The 23,304-nt window shown below is 40.8% G+C and overlaps 1 protein-coding gene across 2 annotated transcripts in view; it reads left to right on the top strand.

The window, feature by feature from the left end:
- Positions 1–12,523: 12,523 nt before the first annotated feature.
- LOC132392520 (CD302 antigen-like) overlaps positions 12,524–23,304 on the top strand; it is a 35,180-nt gene continuing 24,399 nt past the window's right edge. The window contains exons 1-3 of one of the 2 annotated variants that reach the window (XM_059966472.1): positions 12,524–12,692; positions 19,199–19,306; positions 21,144–21,257. In XM_059966472.1, the coding sequence (XP_059822455.1) occupies positions 12,608–12,692; positions 19,199–19,306; positions 21,144–21,257 (307 nt within the window). In that variant the 5' untranslated portion in view covers positions 12,524–12,607. The remainder of the gene's footprint in view (positions 12,693–19,198; positions 19,307–21,143; positions 21,258–23,304) is intronic. The other variant, XM_059966471.1, reaches the window with a different exon arrangement.

The following is a 23,304-nucleotide window of genomic DNA, read 5'->3' on the forward strand; positions in this document are numbered from 1 at the left end:
ACCTCCCACCCCACAACTATATGTCGGTCTTCATCATCTTGATTTTTGTTATGTGGAGAGAATCCAGAGGGAGGCTAAAGCACAGAGTACACTCTGATCTGTGGATGAGGAGTGGCAGAAATAGTTGTGCCAGAGACAAGTAGGAAGAATGAGTTACTTTAAGTTGGAAAAGCTGCAAAGTGCCCAGATGGAAGATTAAGTATCTATATTGGATCACATTTTAATTGAGCAGGAGGACACAGACAGAAAAGTAGAGTGGAAATGGAATGCTGAATCAAAGACTTTGATTCTAGCTTGTTGGGTGTGTCCTACAGTCCACCACTACACTCAGATGCTTTTCCCCAAGCCCTAGTCATCTCTGGGCATCTTGATAGTAAAGACACCTATGTTAGACTATTTATTTGCTACAGCTCCACCTTCAACACTATAATTCCAAGCAATCCCATCTCTCAATTCCTAGACCTGCATCTCAAAACCTCCCTTTGCAAATGGATCCTTGACTTCCAGACCAGCAGACCATAATCAATAAGGATAGGCTTCCTCCACAATCATCTTCAACAATGGTGCTCCACAAGGTGGTGTCCGCAGCCCACAACTCTACTCCCTGTACACTCATTACTGCATGGCAAGATTCCATTCCAACTCCAGTGACAGGTTTGTAGATGCTACCAATAAAGTGAGCAAAATCTCAAATATTGCCCATACCAATGTTGTTGAGGTCAAGAGGGTTGAGAGCTTCAAGTTCCTTGGAGTGAACATCAGCAATAGCCCATTTTGTTCTAACCATATTGATGCCTTGTCCAAAAAATACTCACCTGTGCCTCTTCCTTAGGAAGCTAAAGAGGTTTGGCATGTCCCTTTTGATTCTCACCAATTTTTGTCAGTGTACCATGAAGGAGATAGAGAGATTGGAGACATGACAACAATTTTTCCTCCAATGTCAGCAAAACAAAAGAGCTAGTCATTGACTTCAGGAAGTGGGGCGGTGCACATGCCCCTGTCTTCATCAAAGAGATTTGCCATGTCCCTTTTGATTCTCATCAATTTTTATCAATGTGCCGTAGAAAATATCCAATCCAGGCGCATCACGGCTTGGTATGGCCACTGCTGTGCTGAGACCGCTAGAAACTACAGAGAGTTGTGATCACAGCTCCCTGCATCAGAGAAACCAGTCTTCCCTCCAGGGACTCTGCCTATGCCACTTGCTGTCAGGATTATCAGAGAACCCCACCCAACCTGGACATTCTCTCTTCTTACCCCTCCCATCAGGTAGGAGATACAAAAGCCTGAAAGCATGTACCAACAGGTGGAACATGGACTGTTATAAGACTATTGAATAGTTCCCTGGTATGATAAGGTGGACCTCACATTCAACCTTGTTGTGACCTTGCATCTTATTGTCTACCTTCACTGCACTTTCTGTAACACTTTATTCTGCATTCTGGTCCTGGCAGAGGGTTTCGGCCCGAAATATCAACAGTACTCTTTTCTTAGATGATGCCTGACCTGTTGAATTACTCCAGCATGTTGTGTGTGTTATTCTGCATTCTGTTATTGTTTTACCTTGTACTATTTCAATGTACTGTTGCAATGATTTACTGGTATAAATGGTATGCAAGACAATTTTTTCACTGTATCTCAGTTATTGTGACAACAATAAACCAATTTGCCAACTTTTCCACGTTGTTGCCTGCATTTACCACCAGCATTTAAGGATGGAAGCATCAGAACCTTCCTGCAGCAAGCAGCAGACTCGCTTTGGCTGGTTATTAATGATCTCATTGTCACAAGGTTGAGATTATGTTGACAGTTCTACAATATTAAGCTTCAGCCATAATTTCTCCATATTGTACCAGCTCAAGCTTGCCTATAGCATAATATCAGGTATCAGCTGACCCATATGCATGCCATGTGACTGCTATCTAATTGGTAATGTATATCTTCTCTTTGATATCAAATTGCATTAATGTTGTGTTTCTCATATAAGCATGTCTAGAGCCTAAATTAACCAGATGTGCAAGTAGATTTACCCACAATAAAACTAAGATGCTAAGGCAAAGATTGCTTTCTCTACAACTAACAGCTCACTTGTTACTCCCTGAAAATCTTCCATTAAGAAGGCTTGGCAACATCAGTGTTAAATACTTAACACCTGTTGAGGTGTATTTATTCTGTCGATAACCAGAACTGAATATTATACTTAACTGATATATCTACCATTAGAGTCTATCTCCAATTTCGCTTTCACCAACATAATGAAAATGCAGTGCATTCATTCTATAAGAACCAGTGCTTCAAATTTGCATCTGACAAAGAGATAAGGAAGTAAAATGGAATATGCATCATTGTAAATGTATTTTATGCACTTTGTTCAGCTTATTGCCAATTTGTTTTCAGTCCAAGTAATGGTACCAGTATGACAACAGTTCTCAGTTTGACTAAGCCAAGGAAAAACATAGAATATTGTGTTTGGAAGTATGTTGGTATAAACAAAATGCAGGTCAATGAAGCATCCAAATGAAGAATATTCGTATGAGACCAGTAACAATGGAATTATTTAAACAATAAGTCAACAAGTGGAGAATGAGGGAAAGGTCACAAAAAAAGGAAACTTAATTTCTTGTTTGTGAACACACAGCTGTCTCATTGCTTGTCTGCTAACTTCAAAAATATGGGACAGGTAAGAGTACGTAAGATTTTTATGTGTCACTTCTACCACCAATAGCAGTTAGAATCAAAGAAGAGAATTCAGCTGAACACACACAAAATGCTAAAAGAACTCAGCAGGGCAGACAGCATCTATGGAAATGAAAAAACAGCCCATGTTTCAGGCCAAGACCCTACTTTAGGAATGCTTTCTTTATGAACCCCTTTTCAACTTTATTTTGGATTCAAAGACCAGTATGTGCTCTGCTCCTTACTGCTTCCAAGAGTGCTTACTGGTAGCATTGGAAGTCCAGGTTTGAAGACTTCAAAAGGTTCAGAAATGACATCACAAAAAGCTGTAATATGATCAGTATTAAAAAGATGGTGGGCATGAAATGAAATGCAGATTGTAATGTATGTTTAATATTCTACTTTTGGCACCATTCAATTTCTCCATGTGTCAATTTTTATTGGTAATGTCATAATGTATGTTAAAGATCTCTTTCAAAAGGCCTTCCTTCTGGAAATAAAGTTGGCCTACAAGTTTCCACAACTGTTTTATGAAAGCTGAATATATGTTATATTAATAAAGCACTGACGCACAAATAACACCATTAAACTTGTCTGTTCATGTTTGTTTCTGAAGAACGTTTTAATTTTAACTACAGTTAGTCTGGAGGAAAAGCAGTTTTGAATAGAGTCTCAAAATAAAGTAAAGGAGAAATGGTATTAATAATATTGAATATAAAATGGTAATTATATAAATGATGCCCAAGGTTATTTATTAAACTGGAAAAGCACTGCTCACCCTGAAGGCACATTGCAATTATTTTCATGACACCTCATTAAAGCTTTTAAGTGAAATAAACGGCTGTAACTCGTGCTAATTTCCCTAGACTCTTCTCACACATATCCTGGCAGACAGCTACGGAACATCACTGCAGATGCCTGGAAGCAAGCCACCTGTCACCAGTTCATCTGGTGAGCGATGAATTGGTGAGGTGTTTCTCTGTGGACAGAAGAAGTTTTCTTTTAAATGGGAATATGTAGCTGAAGAGCAAAATGGAAATATAATGTTTATCTTTAGTGTAAAAAATCACAGCTCAAGTGGTGAAAGGCTTATTTCAAAAAATCTCAATTTATAATTAAAAGCATAGCAAAATTTGAGGCTTTGCAAGCCCCATAAATGGAACTAATGACTTTGCGGGTCCTTTTGTGGTTTGTTCCATAATTTGCAATTACTTTGCCGAGAAATCAATGTTAGATTTGCTGTTTTCGATCAAAACTGTTGCCTTTAATTTATTTCAACATGATAGTCAAATCATATTCTGTACAAAAGAACATCATTTGACTCAAGTTTCTTCAATTTATTGTTATTTTTAAAGACGTCACTCAAAATAGCCTTCAGAGAAATGTACCATACTTGACCTTGCAACAGATGCAAAATGCTGGAGGAACACAGCAAGCCAGGCAGCATCGATGGAAAAGAGTAAACAGTCGTCATTTCAGGCCGAGCCTTCCCCCCTCTTTCCTACTCTGACTTCACATCTTTTTTTCCAGCTCTGATGAAGGACCTTGGCCAGAAACGTTGACTACTTACACTTTTCCATAGATGCTGAGTTCCTCCAGCATTTTGTGAGAGTCCGAAAAGAGCTGGTGCTTTCAATAAACAATAGACAGTAGACGCAGGAGTAGGCCATTCGGCCCTTCTAGCCAGCACCGCCATTCACTGTGATCATGGCTGATCATACACAATCAGTACCCCGTTCCTGCCCTCTCCCCATATCCCTTGAACCCGCTATCTATAAGAGCTCTATCTAACTCTCTCTTGAATGCATCCAGAGACTTGGTCTCCACTGCCTTCTGGGGCATTCCCCATATCCACCACTCTCCGGGAGAAAAAGTTTTTCCGCATCTCTGTTCTAAATGGCCTACCCCTTATTCTTAAACTGTGGCCTCTAGTTCTGGACTCGCCCATCAACAGGAACATGCTTCCGGCCTCCAGTGTGTCCAATCCCTTAATAATCTTATATGGTTCAATCACCTAGATCTCATTGTACTTCCCCTTTTCCTAACTTGACTCCATTTAGATAGTCATCTGCCTTCCTGTTCTTGCCACCAAAGTGGATAACCTCACATTTATCCACATTAAACTGCATCTGCCATACATTTGCCCACTCACCCAACCTGTCCAAGTCACCCTGCATTCTTATAACATCCTTCCTGACATTTCACACTGCCACCCAGTTTTCCTGGCATATATGACAAATAAATTCTTCTCAGGCTTCCAGCTGGGTACAAATACCAATGTTTGTGTGTGTTGCTTGGATTTCCAGCTTCTGCAGATTTTATGGTGTTTCTCATGCTTGACCTTATGTCAGTACCATCATTCAGTTGGATTATAGTTGGCTTGAACTGTAATTTTGTATGCCCATGCTTTTGTTTCACTTGATATTGTTACATAGCCTTGAGATTTTAGTTCATACATCATCCACAATATTTAGTGATAACACTTTCATGGTTCAACTACCACTGTTTTCTTTTTGATTATTTCTAAATAATCTATTTCAGATTTAAGATCCCTGCTTCTATGTATGTCAGATTTAAATGTGGGTTTGAGATGGCAAAGGATATTGGGAGTGGTGTTCAGCATCTTGACCATTCATTGAGAGCACACATGTGTAAACAGTGCAAGGAGAACAGCACTTCAGAAACTACTCACTGGTTGCCCATTAACTTCCTTTTGCCGATCTAAAAGATTCTGAAGTTCCCTCATGGGTCACCTCAGAACCCATAAAATGTATTGAAAGCAAGTCATACTCAATATTGGGGAAGCAGTCTGGAATAAATATATATCCTTCCAAAGGAATAAAAACTCAACTGAGAAGTGGTCAAAACATGAGCTGAAGTCAGATCAAAGGGCAGCTTGCAATATTACTAAAAAGAGCTGTAAGCCTGAGAAATGGGAACATTTCAGACTGTGAAAGGCAATGTTAGGGCAATAGTCAACATCTTTTTCCCAGACTGAGTATGCCAAATGAGAGAGGGAAAGGTTAAAGGAAATGTGCAAGCAAGTTTTTTTTTTAGGAAGTGTTCATAATGCTACCGGGGAGATGGCAGATGTGGATACGACTGCCTATATAGACGTATGAACTGGCAGAGAATAAAGTGATATGGGCCAATGGGATTAGTCAGATTGGCATCATGGTTGGTGTAGGTATGGTGGACAGACAGGCCTGTTCTGGTGCTGCACTTTGTTCCATCTTCTAACTCAGCAAAGTGGAGACAGCAATGTTGGTACGGAAACAGAGAAGAGAATGGAAGTTACAGTCACAGCTGTGTTCTTCTAAACTCAAAGTATCATTGTATGAGTGAATACTGCACTGTATACTTTCTTTCACTGTGTACTGTTTACTGCAGGTTCTTTTCCTTGTATCAGTCAGTTTCTCTCAATATGAAATGTTATTTTTATATGAACTTGCATGCTACGTACTCATTTCCTGAACTACCTTTCCCTGGAAAATTGCAGTTTTTGTTTTGCTGCAATCCCCATTTCGTCTGTCGGAGATTGAACTATTCCTAGCATCCTCACCGAATGAGCTACTCTGCAACTCTGGCGCTACAGTCCGGCAGCCAGTTACTAATGTCATCTGCTTCTCAGGCCTGGTCCTTGTAAGCTTTAACTCCTCTAGCTCTGTGGCATTGATATACTGGTTAAAATGTTTATAATTTGTTAGTACCTTCCTGGATAGATTTAAATGTACAGTACCGGTTTGGTTGGGAATTCACGACTGCTTCAAAGACAGTGGTATTCTGAAATGGAATTCTGTCCTTCAGTAATTTAAACCCTAATTCTGCTTCGGTATACTCTTTTCAGTATGCACTGTCCTTTGAATTGACCATCATACTTCACCTTGTGTGTTTCTAATATGTTATATTCTGTTTACAATCAATGCTAAATAAAAAATTCAAAGTTCTGGAAGCACTCAGCAGGTCATGCAGCATCACGGGGAAGGAAAGAGTCAACATGTAGTGTCATAGAGTCATAGAAAAGTACAGCACAGAAACCGGCCATTCGGCCCATCTAGTGCATGCCGAACCATTTTACTTGTCTACTCCCATTGACCTGCACCAGGACCATAGCCCTCCATTGCCTTGCCATCCAAGTACCTATCAAAACTTTTCTTAGACATTGAAATCAAGCTCATACACACAATTTGTGCTGGCTGCTCATTCCACACTCTCATGACCTTCTGAGTGAAGAAGTTTCCATTCATGTTCCCCTTAAACTTTTCACCTTTCACCCTTAATCTATGACCTCCATTTGTCATCCCACCCAATCTCAGTAGAACAATCCTGCTTGCATTAACCCTTACCATTTATCATAATTTATTATTTATAATAATTTATCATAATTTTGTATACCTCTATCAAATCTCCCCTCGATCTTCTATGCTCCAAGGAATAAAGTCCTAACCTGTTCAATCTTTCCTTATTACTCAGGTCCTCCATCCCTCGTCAAGCTTTGGAGCTCGAAAGTTTTTCAGTCATTCATTCTTGGGGGTTTTCTTCTGTTTCATGGATGCCTGTGAAGAGAAAGAATTTCAAGTCGCATACTGTATACAATCTCTGACATTAAATGGAATCATTGAAGTTAAGTGAGAAAACATTTTTTTAAGTTATAGAGAGTTTCTCTCACAAATCTTGTCCAGTTAAATATTCTGTATAATTGTGATAGTTTGTGTTTATGGATGTTATCTTAACGTACTTCAAAAGACATTTAATAAGGTTTTGCCATAAGCCTATTGGTAGGAATGTCAACTGATTTGCATTAGGAACTGGGCGAGTAGTAAATGACTAGTCTAGACAGGCTACAGATTTAGGAGTTACAATCGGGATTGTCACAACTGGGAATGTGAACATAAGCACCAACGGGCCATTTAACCCCTTCTCCACATGTGTGTTCTATCGCTCAGAAAGATCACATCTAATCATTTACCTCACATCTGTTGCCAGTACTAACTTTGCATACAATTCCTTCACTATCTAAAAATATATTAATCTATCTTGAACATACTCAGCTGGTGAAACTCTGGTGCCCTCTCGGGTAGAGTTTTCCAATAATTTCATCTCTGTTCTGACTAGATGACATGTCATTTTGAAACTTGCACCCAGGATCTACACAGACCAACCATGGAGAAAATCAATTCTGCATCTGTCCTGTCAAGCCACATAAGATCATTTCATTAAAAGATATACAAGTTGTGGCAGACTTTACCCAGTAGAAACTTATAGGTCTATATTTTTCCCTAGCTGTCAAGGCTAAAATTAGTGGTCACAGCCTCCCAATGAGTGGGCAGTCAGTTTGAACTGAGCTGACAAGAAATTTCTGTACTTTGAATTAGGAAACACTGGAGTACTAACACAAGAGACTACAGATGTGAAAATCTGAGTGACAGGAGGAACTTGGTGAGTCCAGGAGCATCTGTGAGAGGAAAGAAATCATCAATGTTTCAGGACTGAGAATGGAGAGTCAAAATGACCAGTATAAAAAGCGGAAGGAGAGAGGGAGAAGGGGTAGAGCTGACGGACTGATACAGGTGAGTTATAGGTGGAGGCAAAGAGAGATAAATATGGAGAGGCAGACAGAGCAAGGTTAAGAGAGGTGAGCATGACGACTGGAGATGGCTGAAGTGGGGGATAAGCAGAAACACAAATGGTTACCAGTGATGGAGAGAAGAATGGGAGCTATTAGTGGAGGGGTGAATAGCGGTTGGAACCAGAACCAGATAGGGGAAGGGGGACCTGTGGGTGAGCCTGGGTCTGTGTGTGTGGAGTGGTTGGATGGAAGCGGGAGGGAGAGGTGAAGGCAAATTTGGGGAGCAGTTGGGCCTGAAGGAAAGGAAGCAAAAATGGGAGTATAGAAGATGGGGAGAGCAAGGAACCTAACATTGGAAATCTCCATATTGATGCCATTAGGTTCCACTTCCCATTCCCCACTGATCTGTACATTGTCAGCCTTCTCTACTACCAGGATAAGACTGGAGGAACACACCTCACATTCTGCCTGGGTCGGCTCCAGCCCAGCGGCACGGCTGAGCAAATGCAATGGAGACCTCGCAAGATAAAACTTTGGAAGAGGTTTAATTAAGTTAGGTGTGGAGAAGTGGGCTTGTAATGGATTTTGGTGGTTGGCCACTCTCCTGAGATGATGACACAGAGGTCCAGAAAGTGAAGAGGTGGAAAGGTGAAGGTGAGAGTTGTTGTGAAAGTAATGAAACTTGAGTTGCTTATGAAAGCAGGAAAGAGCACCCATTTAGTGATAGTTATACCTGACAAATTGGCCCCAAGTAGGACGAATTCCATGTTTCCCACAAAAGGGTAGGTCCACCTGGGACCAAAACAAGTGCCTATTGCTACACTTTTTTCTTCAGGGGTGAAGAATTTCTGTAATGTCAGGACATTTAATTCTGAACCCAAAACAGTGACTGTAAGTACTGCCTGACCTGAGTATTACTGGTACTTTCTGTTCATTACTTCAGATTTCTAGATTATGTATTTGAGAAAACCTTTAGCCAGACAAGCTTTTTCCATGTTTGAGCTGAATGGGCAGGCTACTATTACCTGTGAAAACTGGATGATCACAGTAATGGGGAGACCTGCCTTACTCTGACACTCTTTTTGAATCATTCTGGACAGAAATGTTGGAAACAAAGGCTAGAAAAAACATGGACAGGAACAAGATAGAAACATAGAAACATAGAAAATAGGTGCAGGAGTAGGCCATTCGGCCTTCGAGCCTGCACCGCCATTCAGCATGATCATGGCTGATCATTCAACTCAGAACCCTGTACCTGCTTTCTCTCCATACCCCCTGATCCCTTTAGCCACAAGGGCCATATCTAACTTCCTCTTAAATATAGCCAATGAACTGGCCTCAACTGTTGCCTGTGGCAGAGAATTCCACAGATTCACCACTCTCTGTGTGAAGAAGTTTTTCCTCATCTCGGTCGTAAAAGGATTCCCCTTTATCCTTAAACTGTGATCCCTCATTCTGGACTTCCCCAACATCGGAAACAATCTTCCTGCATCTAGCCTGTCCAATCCCTTTAGAATTTTATACATTTCAATAAGATCCCCCCTCAATCTTCTAAATTTCAGTGCGTATAAGCCTAGTCGATCCAGTCTTTCTTCATATGAAAGTCCTGCCATCCCAGGAATCAATCTGTTGAACCTTCTGTGTACTCCCTCTATGGCAAGAATGTCTTTCCTCAGATTAGGGGACCAAAACTGCACACAATATTCTAGATGCGGTCTCCCCAAGGCCTTTCACAACTGCGGTAGAACCTCCCTGCTCCTGTACTCAAATCCTTTTGCTATGAATGCCAACATACCATTTGCCTTTTTCACCACCTGCTGTACCTGCATGCCCACCTTCAATGACTGGTGTACAATGACACCCAGGTCTCGTTGCATCTCCCCTTTTCCTAATTGGCCACCATTCAGATAATAATCTGTTTTCCTGTTCTTGCAACCAAAGTGGATAACCTCACATTTATCCACATTAAATTGCATCTGCCATGAATTTGCCCACTCACCTAACCTATCCAAGTCACCCTGCATCCTCTTAGCATCCTCCTCTCAGCTAACACCGCCGCCCAGCTTCGTGTCATCCGCAAACTTGGAGATGCTGCATTTAATTCCCTCGTCTAAATCATTAATATAAATTGTAAACAACTGGGTTCCCAGCACTGAGCCTTGCGGTACCCCACTAGTCACTGCCTGCCATTCTGAAAAGGTCCCGTTTATTCCCACTCTTTGCTTCCTGTCTGCCAACCAATTCTCTATCCACATCAATACCATACCCCCAATACTGTGTGCTTTAAGTTTGCACAGTAATCTCCTGTGTGGGACCTTGTCAAAGGCCTTTTGAAAATCTAAATATACCACATCCACTGGCTCTCCCCTATCCACTCTACAAGTTACATCTTCAAAAAATTCTATAAAACTCATCAGACATGATTTTCCTTTCACAAATCCATGCTGACTTTGTCCGATGATTTCACCTCTTTCCAAATGTGCTGTTATCACATCTTTGATAACCGACTCTAGCATTTTCCCCACCACCGATGTCAAACTATCCGGTCTGTAATTCCCCGGTTTCTTTCTCCCTCCTTTTTTAAAAAGTGGGGTTACATTAGCCACCCTCCAATCCTCAGGAACTAATCCAGAATCTAAGGAGTTTTGAAAAATTATCACTAATGCATCCACTATTTCTTGGGCTACTTCCTTAAGCACTCTGGGATGCAGACCATCTGGCCCTGGGGATTTATATGCCTTTAATCCCTTCAATTTACCTAACACCACTTCCCTACTAACATGTATTTCCCTCAGTTCCTCCATCTCACTAGACCCTCAGTCCCTTACTATTTCCGGAAGATTATTTGTGTCCTCCTTAGTGAAGACAGAACCAAAGTAGTTATTCAATTGGTCTGCCATGTCTTTGCTCCCCATGATCAATTCACCTGTTTCTGACTATAAAGGACCTACATTTGTCTTGACCAATCTTTTTCTTTTCATGTATCTATAAAAGCTTTTAGAGTCAGTTTTTATGTTCCCTGCCAGCTTTCTCTCATAATCTTTTTTCCCTTTCCTAATTAAGCCCTTTGTCCTCCTCTGCTGGTCTCTGAATTTCTCCCAGTCCTCAGGTGCGCTGATTTTTTTTGCTAATTTATATGTTTCTTCTTTGGACTTGATACTATCCCTAATTTCCCTTGTCAGCCACGGGTGCACTACCTTCCCTGATTTATTCTTTTGCCAAACTGGGATGAACAATTGTTGTAGCTCATCCATGCGATCTTTAAATGCTTGCCATTGCATATCCACCGTCAACCCTTTAAGTATCATTTGCCAGCCAATCTTAGCTAATTCATGTCTCATACCTTCAAAGTTACCCTTCTTTAAGTACAGAACTTTTTTTTCTGAATTAACTATGTCACTCTTACCCAAGGGGCCTCGCACGACAAAATTGCTAACTAACCCTTCCTCATTGCTCAATACCCAATCTAGAGTGGCCTGCTCTCTAGTTGGTTCCTCAAACCATCCCGCATACATTCCAAGAAATCCTCTTCCTCAGCACCCTTACCAATTTGGTTCACCCAATCTATATGTAGATTGAAGTCACCCATTATAACTACTGTTCCTTCATTGCACGCATTTCTAATTTCCTGTTTAATGCCATCCCCAACCTCACTACTACTGTTAGGTGGCCTGTACACAACTCCCACCAGCGTTTTCTGTCCCTTAGTGTTATGCAGCTCTACCCGTAATTGATTCCACATCCTCTAGGCTAATGGCCTTCCTTTCTATTGCGTTAATCTCTCTAACCAGCAATGCTACCCCACCTCCTTTTTTTTTCCTGTCTATCCCTCCTGAATATTGAATATCCCTGGATGTTTTCAAAGATATTTTCATCCCCATCTGTTTCTTTTCCAATCAAATTCTATCTAGTTGCTCAGTTCAATTATTTTCACCTTTTGAAACGGGTTGCCATTTTGTACTTCTAATTTATTGCAAATTTGGACTGGCTAAATACAAATTTTTTGTATTTAGACGAAAAGCTCGCCGTAAAATTCGGAGGGTTTAATTCTCTTCTTGGATTTAGGAAACTATTCGATCAACTTCCAATGGCATCATAAAGACAAATCAACATGCACGAAAAAAATATTTAACGGAAAGATTTGAACTTTTTCCAATAAGGTGTGTTTATCTGTTCAAATTCCAGCACTATTTTGTTTAATTAATCAGCATTTCCGCTCAATGACTTGGTTTTTTTTTCGCAGATGCGTTTTGCAAAATATTACACAGCAACGCAGACATGACGCGTCTGAAGTTCAAATGTTCATGGTTATGGCACAGTGCAGCACTTTTCCGATCCCATGAAAAGTCCGGAGATTGAACTATGGACGTGAAAACATTAGCAGCTTTTGGCATTGTTTTTTTGAGTGCGTTCTGCCTTTTCTCCGCATCTTCCGCTAACATACCGGGTAAATTCTTAACTTTTACTTGTTCTCTTATTCCGTCGGGATTTTTGTGTGCTCTATTCGTGCTGCGAAAGCAAACACCCCCCCCCCCTCCCCCTCCCCCCCCAACCTTTGGAAGTCGGGCTCTTGTGCAAAGTTAAGAAGCTGCCGTCGCGATTCGTGGTTTGGTCTGTGCAATTATGTTCGGACCACCCACCCGTCCTCAACTGAAAATTACTCTGCTTTTTCAGACATTTCCGAGTCATTCAGACAGAGGTTCGTGTTTTCTAACGTACGTCACGATGCGGCAGTTGTCATTGCGTTTACAATTGCAAACATTACGCGGAATTGGGAGCAGGGACGCTTGCTGTGTTTGACGCCCTCCAACGGTGAAAGATTCGGTTGAATTAGAAAAGTCTGCATGAATTCATCAGTCAGGCCACATCTGGTGAGGGAGAAACGGCGTCTCAGGCCTATGACTTCAGTTGGAGCTGGGGAGAAAATAGCTGTTTTAAAGTTACGGAGATTAAACAATTATCAGTGAGGACAAATAATACAGTGGATACTGGGATCTGAAACAAAGAGGCTGAAACTCTGTCCAAATGTTTTGGACTGAGACCCTGTGTTAGGGCTTGGAGGGAAGCGAAAAGATTGGCACTGCTAGAGGAAGTTCTGTGATTGGATGGAAACAGAGAGACTAACAAATTATAGTGATGCTGCGAGAGAGATGGGGGGGTTCGTTCGTTCGTCGTGTGTTATGTCGCAAGATGCAGACGATCGTGGTCTTTCCATAGCCCTGGTAGTTCTTGGCAAACTTTTCTACAGAAGTGGTTTGCTATTGCCTTCTGCGCAGAGCCTTTACAAGATGAGTGAACTCTGCCATTATCAATACTCTTCAGAGACTGTCTGCATGGTCTTAGTGGTCGCGTAACCAGGACTTGTGATATACACCAGCTGCTCATACGACCTGCTCCCGTGGTTTCATGTGACACTGATCGGGGGTGGGGGGCTAAGCAGGTGCTACACCCTGCCGAAAGGTGACCTGCAGGCTAACGGAGGGAAGAAGCACCTTACACCTCCTTTGGTAGAGACGTTATCTCTGTGCAAAACAAAAAAAAAGGAACTCTTGTCTCTTTCAGCCAGTATCTGTGGAGTGAAGGGGATAGTCGATGTTTCAGGCAATGAGGGGAGAAGGAAAGAGGGGGAGGGGTGTTAGGTGGGGTGAGATATGAGGGGCCAATCGATCCAGGGGATGGGGTGGAGTTGGGTGGTAGAGGAGCCAGGGGATAGTTGATTGATTGTAAAGAGAGGGAGGCTGAAGATATACAAATACTGAACTCTGGTAAGTATGGAAGGTGATAAATGGATCCAGCTAAGAGAGGATTGAGGCAGGAGACCATGGGACATAGGGGCAGAATTAGGGAATTTGGCCCATCAAGCCTGTTTGGCTATTCCCTCATGGCCAATGTTATTATCCCTCTCAACCCCATTCTCCTGCCTTCTCCCTGTAATCTTTGATGCCCTTACTAATCAAAAACCTGTAAAGCACCGCTTTAAATATACCCAATGACTTGGCCTCCAGAGCTGCCTGTGGCAATGAATTCCAAAGATTCACCACCATCTAGCTACCAAAATTCCTCCTCATCTCTGTTCTAAATGGACATTTTTACTGAGCTGTGCCCATTGGTCCTAGACATGCCCACTATAGGAAACATCCTCTCCACATCCACTTTGTATAGGCTGTTCAATATTCAATAGATTTCAGTGAGATTTCCCCCCCCCCATTCTTCTCAACTCCAGCAAGTACAGAAACAGAGCCTTCAGACTTTCATCATACATTAAACCTTTCATTCCCAGAATCATTCTCGTGAACTTCCTCTGGATTGTCTCCAGTGGCAGTACATCATTTCTTGGAGATCGGGCTCAAAACTGTATTCCAATTGTGGCCTGACCTATACCTTATAAAGCCTCAGCATTACACCCTGGCTTTTATATTCTAGTCCTCTCGAAATGAATGCTATCCCATTTGCCTTCCTACCAGTAACTCAATCTACAAGTTAGCCTATATGGAATCCTGTATGAAGGCTCCCAAGTCCCTTTGCATTTCTGATTAATGAATTTTTTCCACTGTTTAGAAAATAACCTGTGCCTTTATTCCTTCTACCAAAGTACATGAGCATTCACATCCCTACCACTATATTCTATCTACAACTTCTTTGCCCAGTCTCCTAATCCAAGTCCCCCTGCAGACTCCCTACTTCCTCAACACTACCTACCCCTCCAATGATCTCTGTATTGGCTGCAAGCTTGGCCACAAAGCCAACAAGTCTATCATTCAAATCATCAATGTACAATGTGAAAAGAAGCAGTTCCAACACCAACCCCTGTGGAATGCCACTAGCAGCCTACCCAAAATGACCCTTTTTATCCCCACTCTTTGTCTCCTGCCAGTCATCCAATCTTCTTTTCATGTTAGCATGCTTCCTGCAATACCATGGGCTTTAATTATCTTGTTTATCCGCACCTTGTCAAAGGCTTTCTGAAAATCCAAGTAAACAACACCCACTGACTCTCTTTTGTCTATCCTGCCTGTTATTTCTTCTTGTGGGAAGATTGGGGCCTCAATATTAATGGAAATAGAAGAAAGGGCCAGGGAATCACAGGAAAACGTCCTTGGAGTGCTTAAAGAAGCATTGAGGAGAAGGCAGCACTCCTCTGGTGGTGGTGTTGTGTTTTTATAGAATCAGAACATTTCTGGCAAAGACAAACTCTGTTACCCATTTGTAATTGCTTTGAGAAAGTGGTGGTAAAATGCCTTCTTCAAACCCTGCAGTTCGTCTGGTGAAGATACTTCCGCACGATTGTCTGGAGCAAGGATCGGGATTTAGGTCCAATAAAGCCAAAGGACGATAATGTGTGGTGGTTGGGGGGATCTGCAGTGAGTAGTGTTTGAGTGCTTGCTACCTTCTTCACACCACAGGTTGTGAAGTGGGAGACACACTTCAAGCAGCTTGAGTGAAAAACCAGTACATTTTCTAGACACGACACACTGAAGGCATCATATACTTGTCATTTAGCAAATTTTATTTTATTTTGAACGATACATACAAATCAAACGTTTCTTTGTCCTCAAGCATTTACTTTGTGTGTAATTGTAATCATCTACATAAGAATCAGAGGCAGGTTTAATATCAGTGGCATATGTCATGAAATTTATTGTTATATATATGAAATATGATGGCAGAGGGGAAGAAGCTGCTCCTGAATTGTTGAGTGTGTGCCTTCAGGCTCCTGTACCTCCTCCCTGATGGTAGTAATGAGAAGAGGGCATGTCCTGGGGGATGGGGATCCTTACTGACAGATGCCACCTTCTTGAGGCATCCTTGAAGATGACCTGGACGTTGGGGAGGCTGGTGCCCATGATGGAGCTGAGTGAGTTTACAACCTTCTTCAGCTTATTTCAATCAGTGACCAATCCCCCTCCCCCTCCCCCCACCAGATGGTGCTGCAGCCAGTTAGAATGCTAACTGGCAGAGGGTGATTCAAAACATTTGTGACTCTTGGTGTGTAGGTGATGGAAACGCTTTGTAGATTATTTAGTCGCAGCAGGATACAAACTGAACTGCTCTTCTCTTCACGGTATTCATGTGGCTGGTGCAGTTAAGTTTCTAATCAATGGTGAACCCTAGGATGTTAATGGTGGGGGATCTATTTTAACTGAATTTCTTCTGTGAATCCTTTCTTCCATTATCAGGTGAGAAACAGGGATGTTACCCATGTAATGTCCAGTTCCACAGCAAATGAACATTCAGCCATGTGCTGACAAATGCAAGTAACACTTGTGCCAAAAAAGTGCCATACAGCCGCCATGTGCAATAAGAGATAAATTTAACCACCTATTCTTGTCAATCAGAGTCGGAGCATGTGAAAAGACAAAATGATTTTAGAAAAACTCCACAGATCAAGCAGCATTTGTGAGAAGAGAAACAGATTGGCATCTCAAGTGAAGTGTCAGATTAGACAGAGAGAAACCTATTTGATATATGCAGTACAGAGTACAATTGGTAGAACAAAGAGAATTTCTGTGATAGAATGAAATAATACACCATTGAAGGAACAGTTACTAGTGTAATAGGTTTTTAATGTTGTAACCTTATAAGAGATAAATGTAAGGCAAAAACAGAAAAAGAACTAAAAGTTCAAAGTAAAATTTATTATCAAAGTACATATCACCACATACAACCCTAAGGTTCTTTTTCCTGCGGGCATACTTGGCAAATCTATAGAACAGTAACTGTAAACAGGATCAATAGACAACAAACTGTGCAAATGCAAGTATAAATAAATAGCAGTGAATATTGAGTATGACATAACAAGTTAAAGCATCCTTACAGTGACCCCATCTGTTGTGGGAACACCAGAAATACAATGATTGTGGTTTTCCCCTTTTGTTCAAGGACCTGATGGTTGAGGGGTAGTAACTGTTCTTGAACCTGGTGGTGCAAGTCCTGAGGCATTTGTACCTTCTACCTGATGGCAGCAGTGAGAAAAGAATGTGGCCTGGGTGGTGAGGATCTTTGATGATGGATGCTGCTTTTCTACTGCAATGTTTCATGTAGATGTGCTCAATGGTTGGGAGGGCTTTACCTGTGAAGTGCTGAGCTGAATTTTCCACTCAAAAGGCAAGTGATTTAAAGCTGCTGGATGGCCACTTAAGAGCCATGACTGACATTGCTGATAAATTAGTTTGCTATCATATATACTGAGGTACAGTGGAAAAACTTTGGCAAGTTATCCATACAGATCATTTCATCCCATCAGTGCATTTAGTTCAAGGGAAAACAATAAAAGGTGGCAGAATGCATAGTTACAGTAAAAGAGTGCAGTCAAGTCAGTAAGGTGCAAGGTCATAACAAGGTAGATTGTGATCTTACGAGTCTGGTTTGTTGTACTGGGGGACCATTCAATAGTCTTATAACAGCGGTATAGAAGCTGTCCTTGAGCCTGGTAGAATGTGTTTTCTGGCTTTTCTATTTTGTGCCTGATGAGAGGGCAGAAAAAGGCAGTGAGCAGGAGCTTGGAAATGAGGATAATCTAATAGGCTCTATTTTTACATAATTAAGTGAACCTTACCTTTCTATTATTTATTTCAACTCAATTGCTTAGTTGTTCCAAATACAATATTTTCCTGTTTTACAAGATATACCAGCTTGGCAGATCATTTGAGATGTTTCCTGGAACTCTGCACCACCTCACTGAACTCAGGGTTGGCCTCTTTCCACACTGATTATATAGTGTTAGGTCATGAGGTTATAGATTTTGGATTATTTTTATTGCTACCATTGGATCCCTGGTTTTGTGGATTGTTCCTGAGCACAATTTGATGTACTCAGTTCTTCATTTCGTAGATAGGACTTTATCTTCATACAGACTGAGCAGCTGGGAATCAAACATTGTAGCTTGGGAATCTACTGAAGGACTCTTTGGACAAGGAGGGCAGATTCTCTTCTGTAATCAATATTAGTAAATCAGATGGATCTTTGCGACAATGTGGCAGTTAAATAGTTGCCATTAATGAGATGGCTTGATAACTTAATATTCTTTTATAATTAACAGAATTAGAATTTCCAGCTACTGTAGTAGGATTTGAATACAGGCTTTCTGTATTCATTAGGGTCTCCAACAGAGTTCACTCTAAGCCGCACGGGAATGTGACCCCGCAGTTACTGAAATGCTCCTGCGCACATAGCCTTTGTTGCCATGCAGCTAGAATTTTGTTTCATATAATGTTAATGTAAAGTGCAGAGCAGTTTTCGGGCCACATAAAAATTTCCTGCTCAGAGTAATGTTTGGTTGGTGCAGCTGTAAAAAAAAAACAGAGAAAAGTTGGTAACCATCACAATCCCACTTCATGTCCAATACAGAAATTGAATTTATGAAATATTTTGAGATTAATTCAGGTTGGATATGAAGATTGGAAATTAATTTTATAATTTTCATTAAGACCGGGGAAGAAACTTGGATTTAATGCTGAGACTCATCAAACAAAATGATTACCACCAGAGGTAGTTAACATTCGCATGAAGCAAGGATCGGTAAGAGAAAGCAGAACACTGGCACTGCTTTTGGACTCTGAGCAAAGTCCCAGATTTAACCTGCTAAGCTGCATGGTTTCGTTTTTTACTGTAAGCATCTGTGATTCCAATAGTTTAGAAAATATAATTCAATAATCACTTGAAATTGCCTGAGAACAACTTTAATGGTTCTCTGAGTTATTCACTGCCACTAATAAGAAGTTAGTTGATTAATAGTACCGCGCACTGCTGGTTGCTGCAATGTAGGTTTGGAATGCAGTTACTGAACTAAGTGTAATGTCCTCATTGTCACCCTAATTCATGTTAATGGAGGATATGAGTATATCATTACAATCACAAGAAATTTGAATCCTGACTTGCAACAAAAGTTTCAAATGCACAAAATTTAATGTTGGAAATCTCAGACTATACGTATCTTTCTCTTCTTTTCTAAAGGTTGTGGTGTAACGTGGATTCCATTTGAAAACAAATGGTACTCCTTTTTTCCAACTCAAGGAAGTGGCTATGAAATGGAAAAAGCACAAGAGTATTGCAAAGATATTGGTAAAAATTTCTTTTAGCCTTATTCTCATTTGAATGATCAAGCAAAATACTTTTAATAGGTTTAAAATGTGGTTGCCATTTGAATGGTAACTTGTATTTCTTCTGCACATTTAGTCAGTGGAGAGGAAGGCAAATGCAGTTAGCTTTCATTTTGAGAGGACTAGAATATAAAAGCAAGGATGCAATATTGAGGCTTTATGAAGGACTGGTGAGGCCTCATTTGGAGTATTGTAACAAGTTTTGGCTCCCTTATCTCAGAAAGGAGTTGCTGATAATGGAGAGGGTTGAAAAGAGGTTCACAAAAATGATTCTGGGATTGAAAGGATTGAGGAATGTTTAATGAATTCAGAAGCATGAAACCTATCGAATGTTGAAGGGCCTCAATAGAGTAGATGTGGAGAGGATGTTTCCTTTGGTGGGGGAGGGGGGAGTCGAAGACACAGCCTCAGAATACAGGGACATCCTTTTAGAACAGAAATGGAGGAATTTCTTTAGCCAGCAGGTGGTGAACCTGGGGAATTTGTTGATAGAGGCTGCTTTGGAGGCCGATTCTTTCTGTATATTTAAGGCAGTTTGAAAAGTTTTTGATTAGTCGGGGCATGAACGTATACGGGGAGAAAGCAGGAGACTGGGGCTGAGAGGGAAAATAGGTCAGCCATAATGAAATGCTGGAGAAGACCTGGTGGGACAAATGGCCTAATTCTGCTCCTATATCTTATGGTCTCATAGTCTTAAGAGAGTAACATCACCAGTGGTTTCAGAGGCAGAAATGGATAAAATGACAAATCGTCAATGGACTTCTTAAAGATTCTGAGTCCTGAATAACAGAAATGAAAATAAGAAATAAAAGCAGGGGTATTCCATTTGACTCTTTGAGCCTGTTCTTCAATTCAACAAGATAATGTCCATATTTTTAATATCCGTGCCACTTTCCTTTTTCAATCTCATGTCCTTTAATTTCCCTATCTAATGTTTATCAATTCACAACCTTGAAGATGCTCTGTATCTTGATCCCTACAGCTGTGGTGGCTAGAGGGTTTAAAATGTTCAATACCCTCAGGCTGAAGGAGTTTCTTCTTGTCTCAGAATGACTAGTGCTTATTTTAAGACCACAGTCTCTTGTTCTAGGCACACAGGCTGGGGAAACATCATCCCTTAATTTGTTTCTGTTCCTGGTAAGAATTTTGTGTTATTCAATGAGATCATCATTTAGTCCTCTAAACTCTAGTGAATATGGATTAATCTCTCCTCAGAGGATATATTGTTCACCTCAGGAATCTGGTGAGCCTTTGTTACAACCTCTTCATCATAGATCTATCCTCCTTGAGTTGTAGATTAGAACTAAATATATTCAGGAATATTTGCATTGCATAATTTCAGTAGGACATCTTTACTCTTTTTCTGAATCCTCTTGAAATAAAAGTCATTGCACTGTTTGCCTTCCTAATTCCATTTTTTAACTTTCAGTGGTTTGTGTACTCCTTACTGAGGTCAGTATCTTTCAATCTTTTTTTGTAAAAAGTCTTGTTTACAATGTGATTGACTTCATGTTTTTCAAATTAATCATTGAGCTATAACGCCAATTCTCTGTGCATCATTTTGAATTGAAGTGTTGCTTAAAGTATGGAAATATAATTCATTACAAAATCACAGATTTTAGTTCATTCTAACTTTTCAGTCTTGAAAGACGTGTTAACTACAAATATTAAGGAATACAGACAAGCTCATTTATTAAGTCCAGTTTCAGAGTAAGCAAGTTTTGTTTTGAAATAAGTTATTCAAACTTTATTTTATTTGATTTGATTTCTGACAAATTACATCTACTTTTGTGTTCCAGGTGCCAATATTGTCAGTGTACTTAGTGAAACTGAAAATAAATTCATTGTTGATCAATTGAAAAAGAATATGCAGTCTAAAACCATTTGGTTGGGCATGATTTTTGATACAGACAGTAAGTATTGGTCTATTTGTTAATTAGTCCTTATCAAAACAAAAGGGAATTTATACACGTCTTTGCAAAGATTTTGTGTCAGGATCTAAGTGTCTTGCTGTATTTGGAACTACAGAATACTAAAGCTTAACAGAGTGAGTCTCAAAAATGTTGAGTTTGACAGTTCTTGTATTTCATAGAATTGTTATTTTGGGAACTGTTGTCAAGTGATCTTTTATGTGTTTAATATTTTAGTAATACGAGTAATCTTGAGTATCTGCACATTCTTGTTCCTTTAAACAATTCATTCTCAGTTATATGTATAAATACGTAAATTGCTTACGTCGTCAGCTGCCATGTGATACACGCATACCACTTTTAAAGTAAGCTCGAAGTTAGACACGCATTTTGGACTCCCATATCTTCCTTTGAATTAGTTTAATGTTTTGAAGCTATAGAACTTAACAGGAGCTACTTGCTATCTACCCTGAATCTTGCTTTTACAAGATGTAGTTAACAGTCAACCATATCACTGTGGGTCTAGGGTCCATAAGGACATAAGAGCAGAATTAGGCCATTCACCCCATCCAGACTGAGCTGCCATTTCATCATGGCTGATCCTGGATCCCACTCAACCCCATACGCCTGCCTTCTCGCCATAATGTTTAATGCCCCAACCAATCAGGAAACTATCAACTTCAGTCTTAAACATACCCACAGACTTGGCCTCCACCTCAGTCTGTGGCAGAGCATTCCACAGATTTTCTACTCTCTGGCTTAAAAAAATCCTCCTTTCCTCTGTTCTAAAAGGTCACCCCTCAATTTTGAGGCTGCACCCTCAAGTTCTGGATTCCCCATCATGGGAAATATTCTCTCCACATCCACCCTATTTAGTCCTTTAAACATTCGGTAGGTTTCAATGAGGTCCCTACACATTCTTCTAAGTTCCAGTGAGTACAGGCCCAAAGCTGCCAAATGCCCCTCATATGTTAACCCCTTCATTCCTGCAGTCATCCCTGTGAACCTCCTCTGGACTCTCTCCAATGACAACACATCCTTTCTGAGATATGGAGCCCAAAACTGCTGACAATATTCCAAGATGCTAGAGGAACTCAGCAGGGCAGGCAGCATCTATGGAAAAAAGTACAGTTGATGTTTTGGGCCTGCTGAGTTTCTCCAGCATTTTGGGTGTGTTGCTCGAATCTCCAGCATCTGCGGATTTTCTCCTTGTTTGTGACCTGACTAGTGTCTTATAAAGGCTCAGCATTATCTCCTTGCTTTAATGTTCCATTTCCCTTGAAATAAATATCAACATTGCATTTGCCATCTTTACCACAGACTCAACCTGTAAATTAACCTTCTGGGAGTCTTGCACGAGAACTCTGAAATCCCTCTGCATCTCTGATGTTTGAATTTTCTTCCCACTGAGATAATAATCTACACAATTGTTCCTTTTACCAAAGTGCATTATCACACATTTCCCAACACTGTATTCCATCTGCCGTTTTTTGCCTATTCTTCCAATTTGTCTAAGTCCTGGTGCAATCGCTTTGCTTCCACAGCACTACCTACCCCTCCGCCTATCTCTGTATTATCCTCAAACTTTGCCACAAATCATTGACAAACAATGTGAAAAGGAGTGGTCCCAGTACTGACCCCTGAGGAACACCACTAGTCACTGGCAGCAAACCAAAGAATTCCCTGTCGCTGCCTCCTGCCTGTCAGACATGCCTCTATCCATGCCCATATCTTTCCTGTAATGCCATAGGATTTTATCTTGTTAAGCACCCTCATGTGTGGCACCTTATCAAATGCCTTCTGAAAATCCCAGTAAATGACATCCACTGCCTCTCTTTGGTCCACCCTACTTGTTACTTCCTCGAAGAACCCTAATGGACTTGTCAGGCAAAATTTGCCTTCACAGAAATCTTGCTGACTTTGATTTTATCATTAGTCTCCAAGTACTCTGAAACCTCATCCTTAATAAAGGCTCCAACACTTTCCCAACCACTGAGGTTCGGCTAACTGGCCTGTAATTTCCTTTCTTTTGCCTTCCTCCCTCAAAGAG

The sequence above is a fragment of the Hypanus sabinus genome, chromosome 4 (assembly GCF_030144855.1).
Source record: "Hypanus sabinus isolate sHypSab1 chromosome 4, sHypSab1.hap1, whole genome shotgun sequence".
NCBI classification, from domain to species: Eukaryota; Metazoa; Chordata; class Chondrichthyes; order Myliobatiformes; family Dasyatidae; genus Hypanus; species Hypanus sabinus.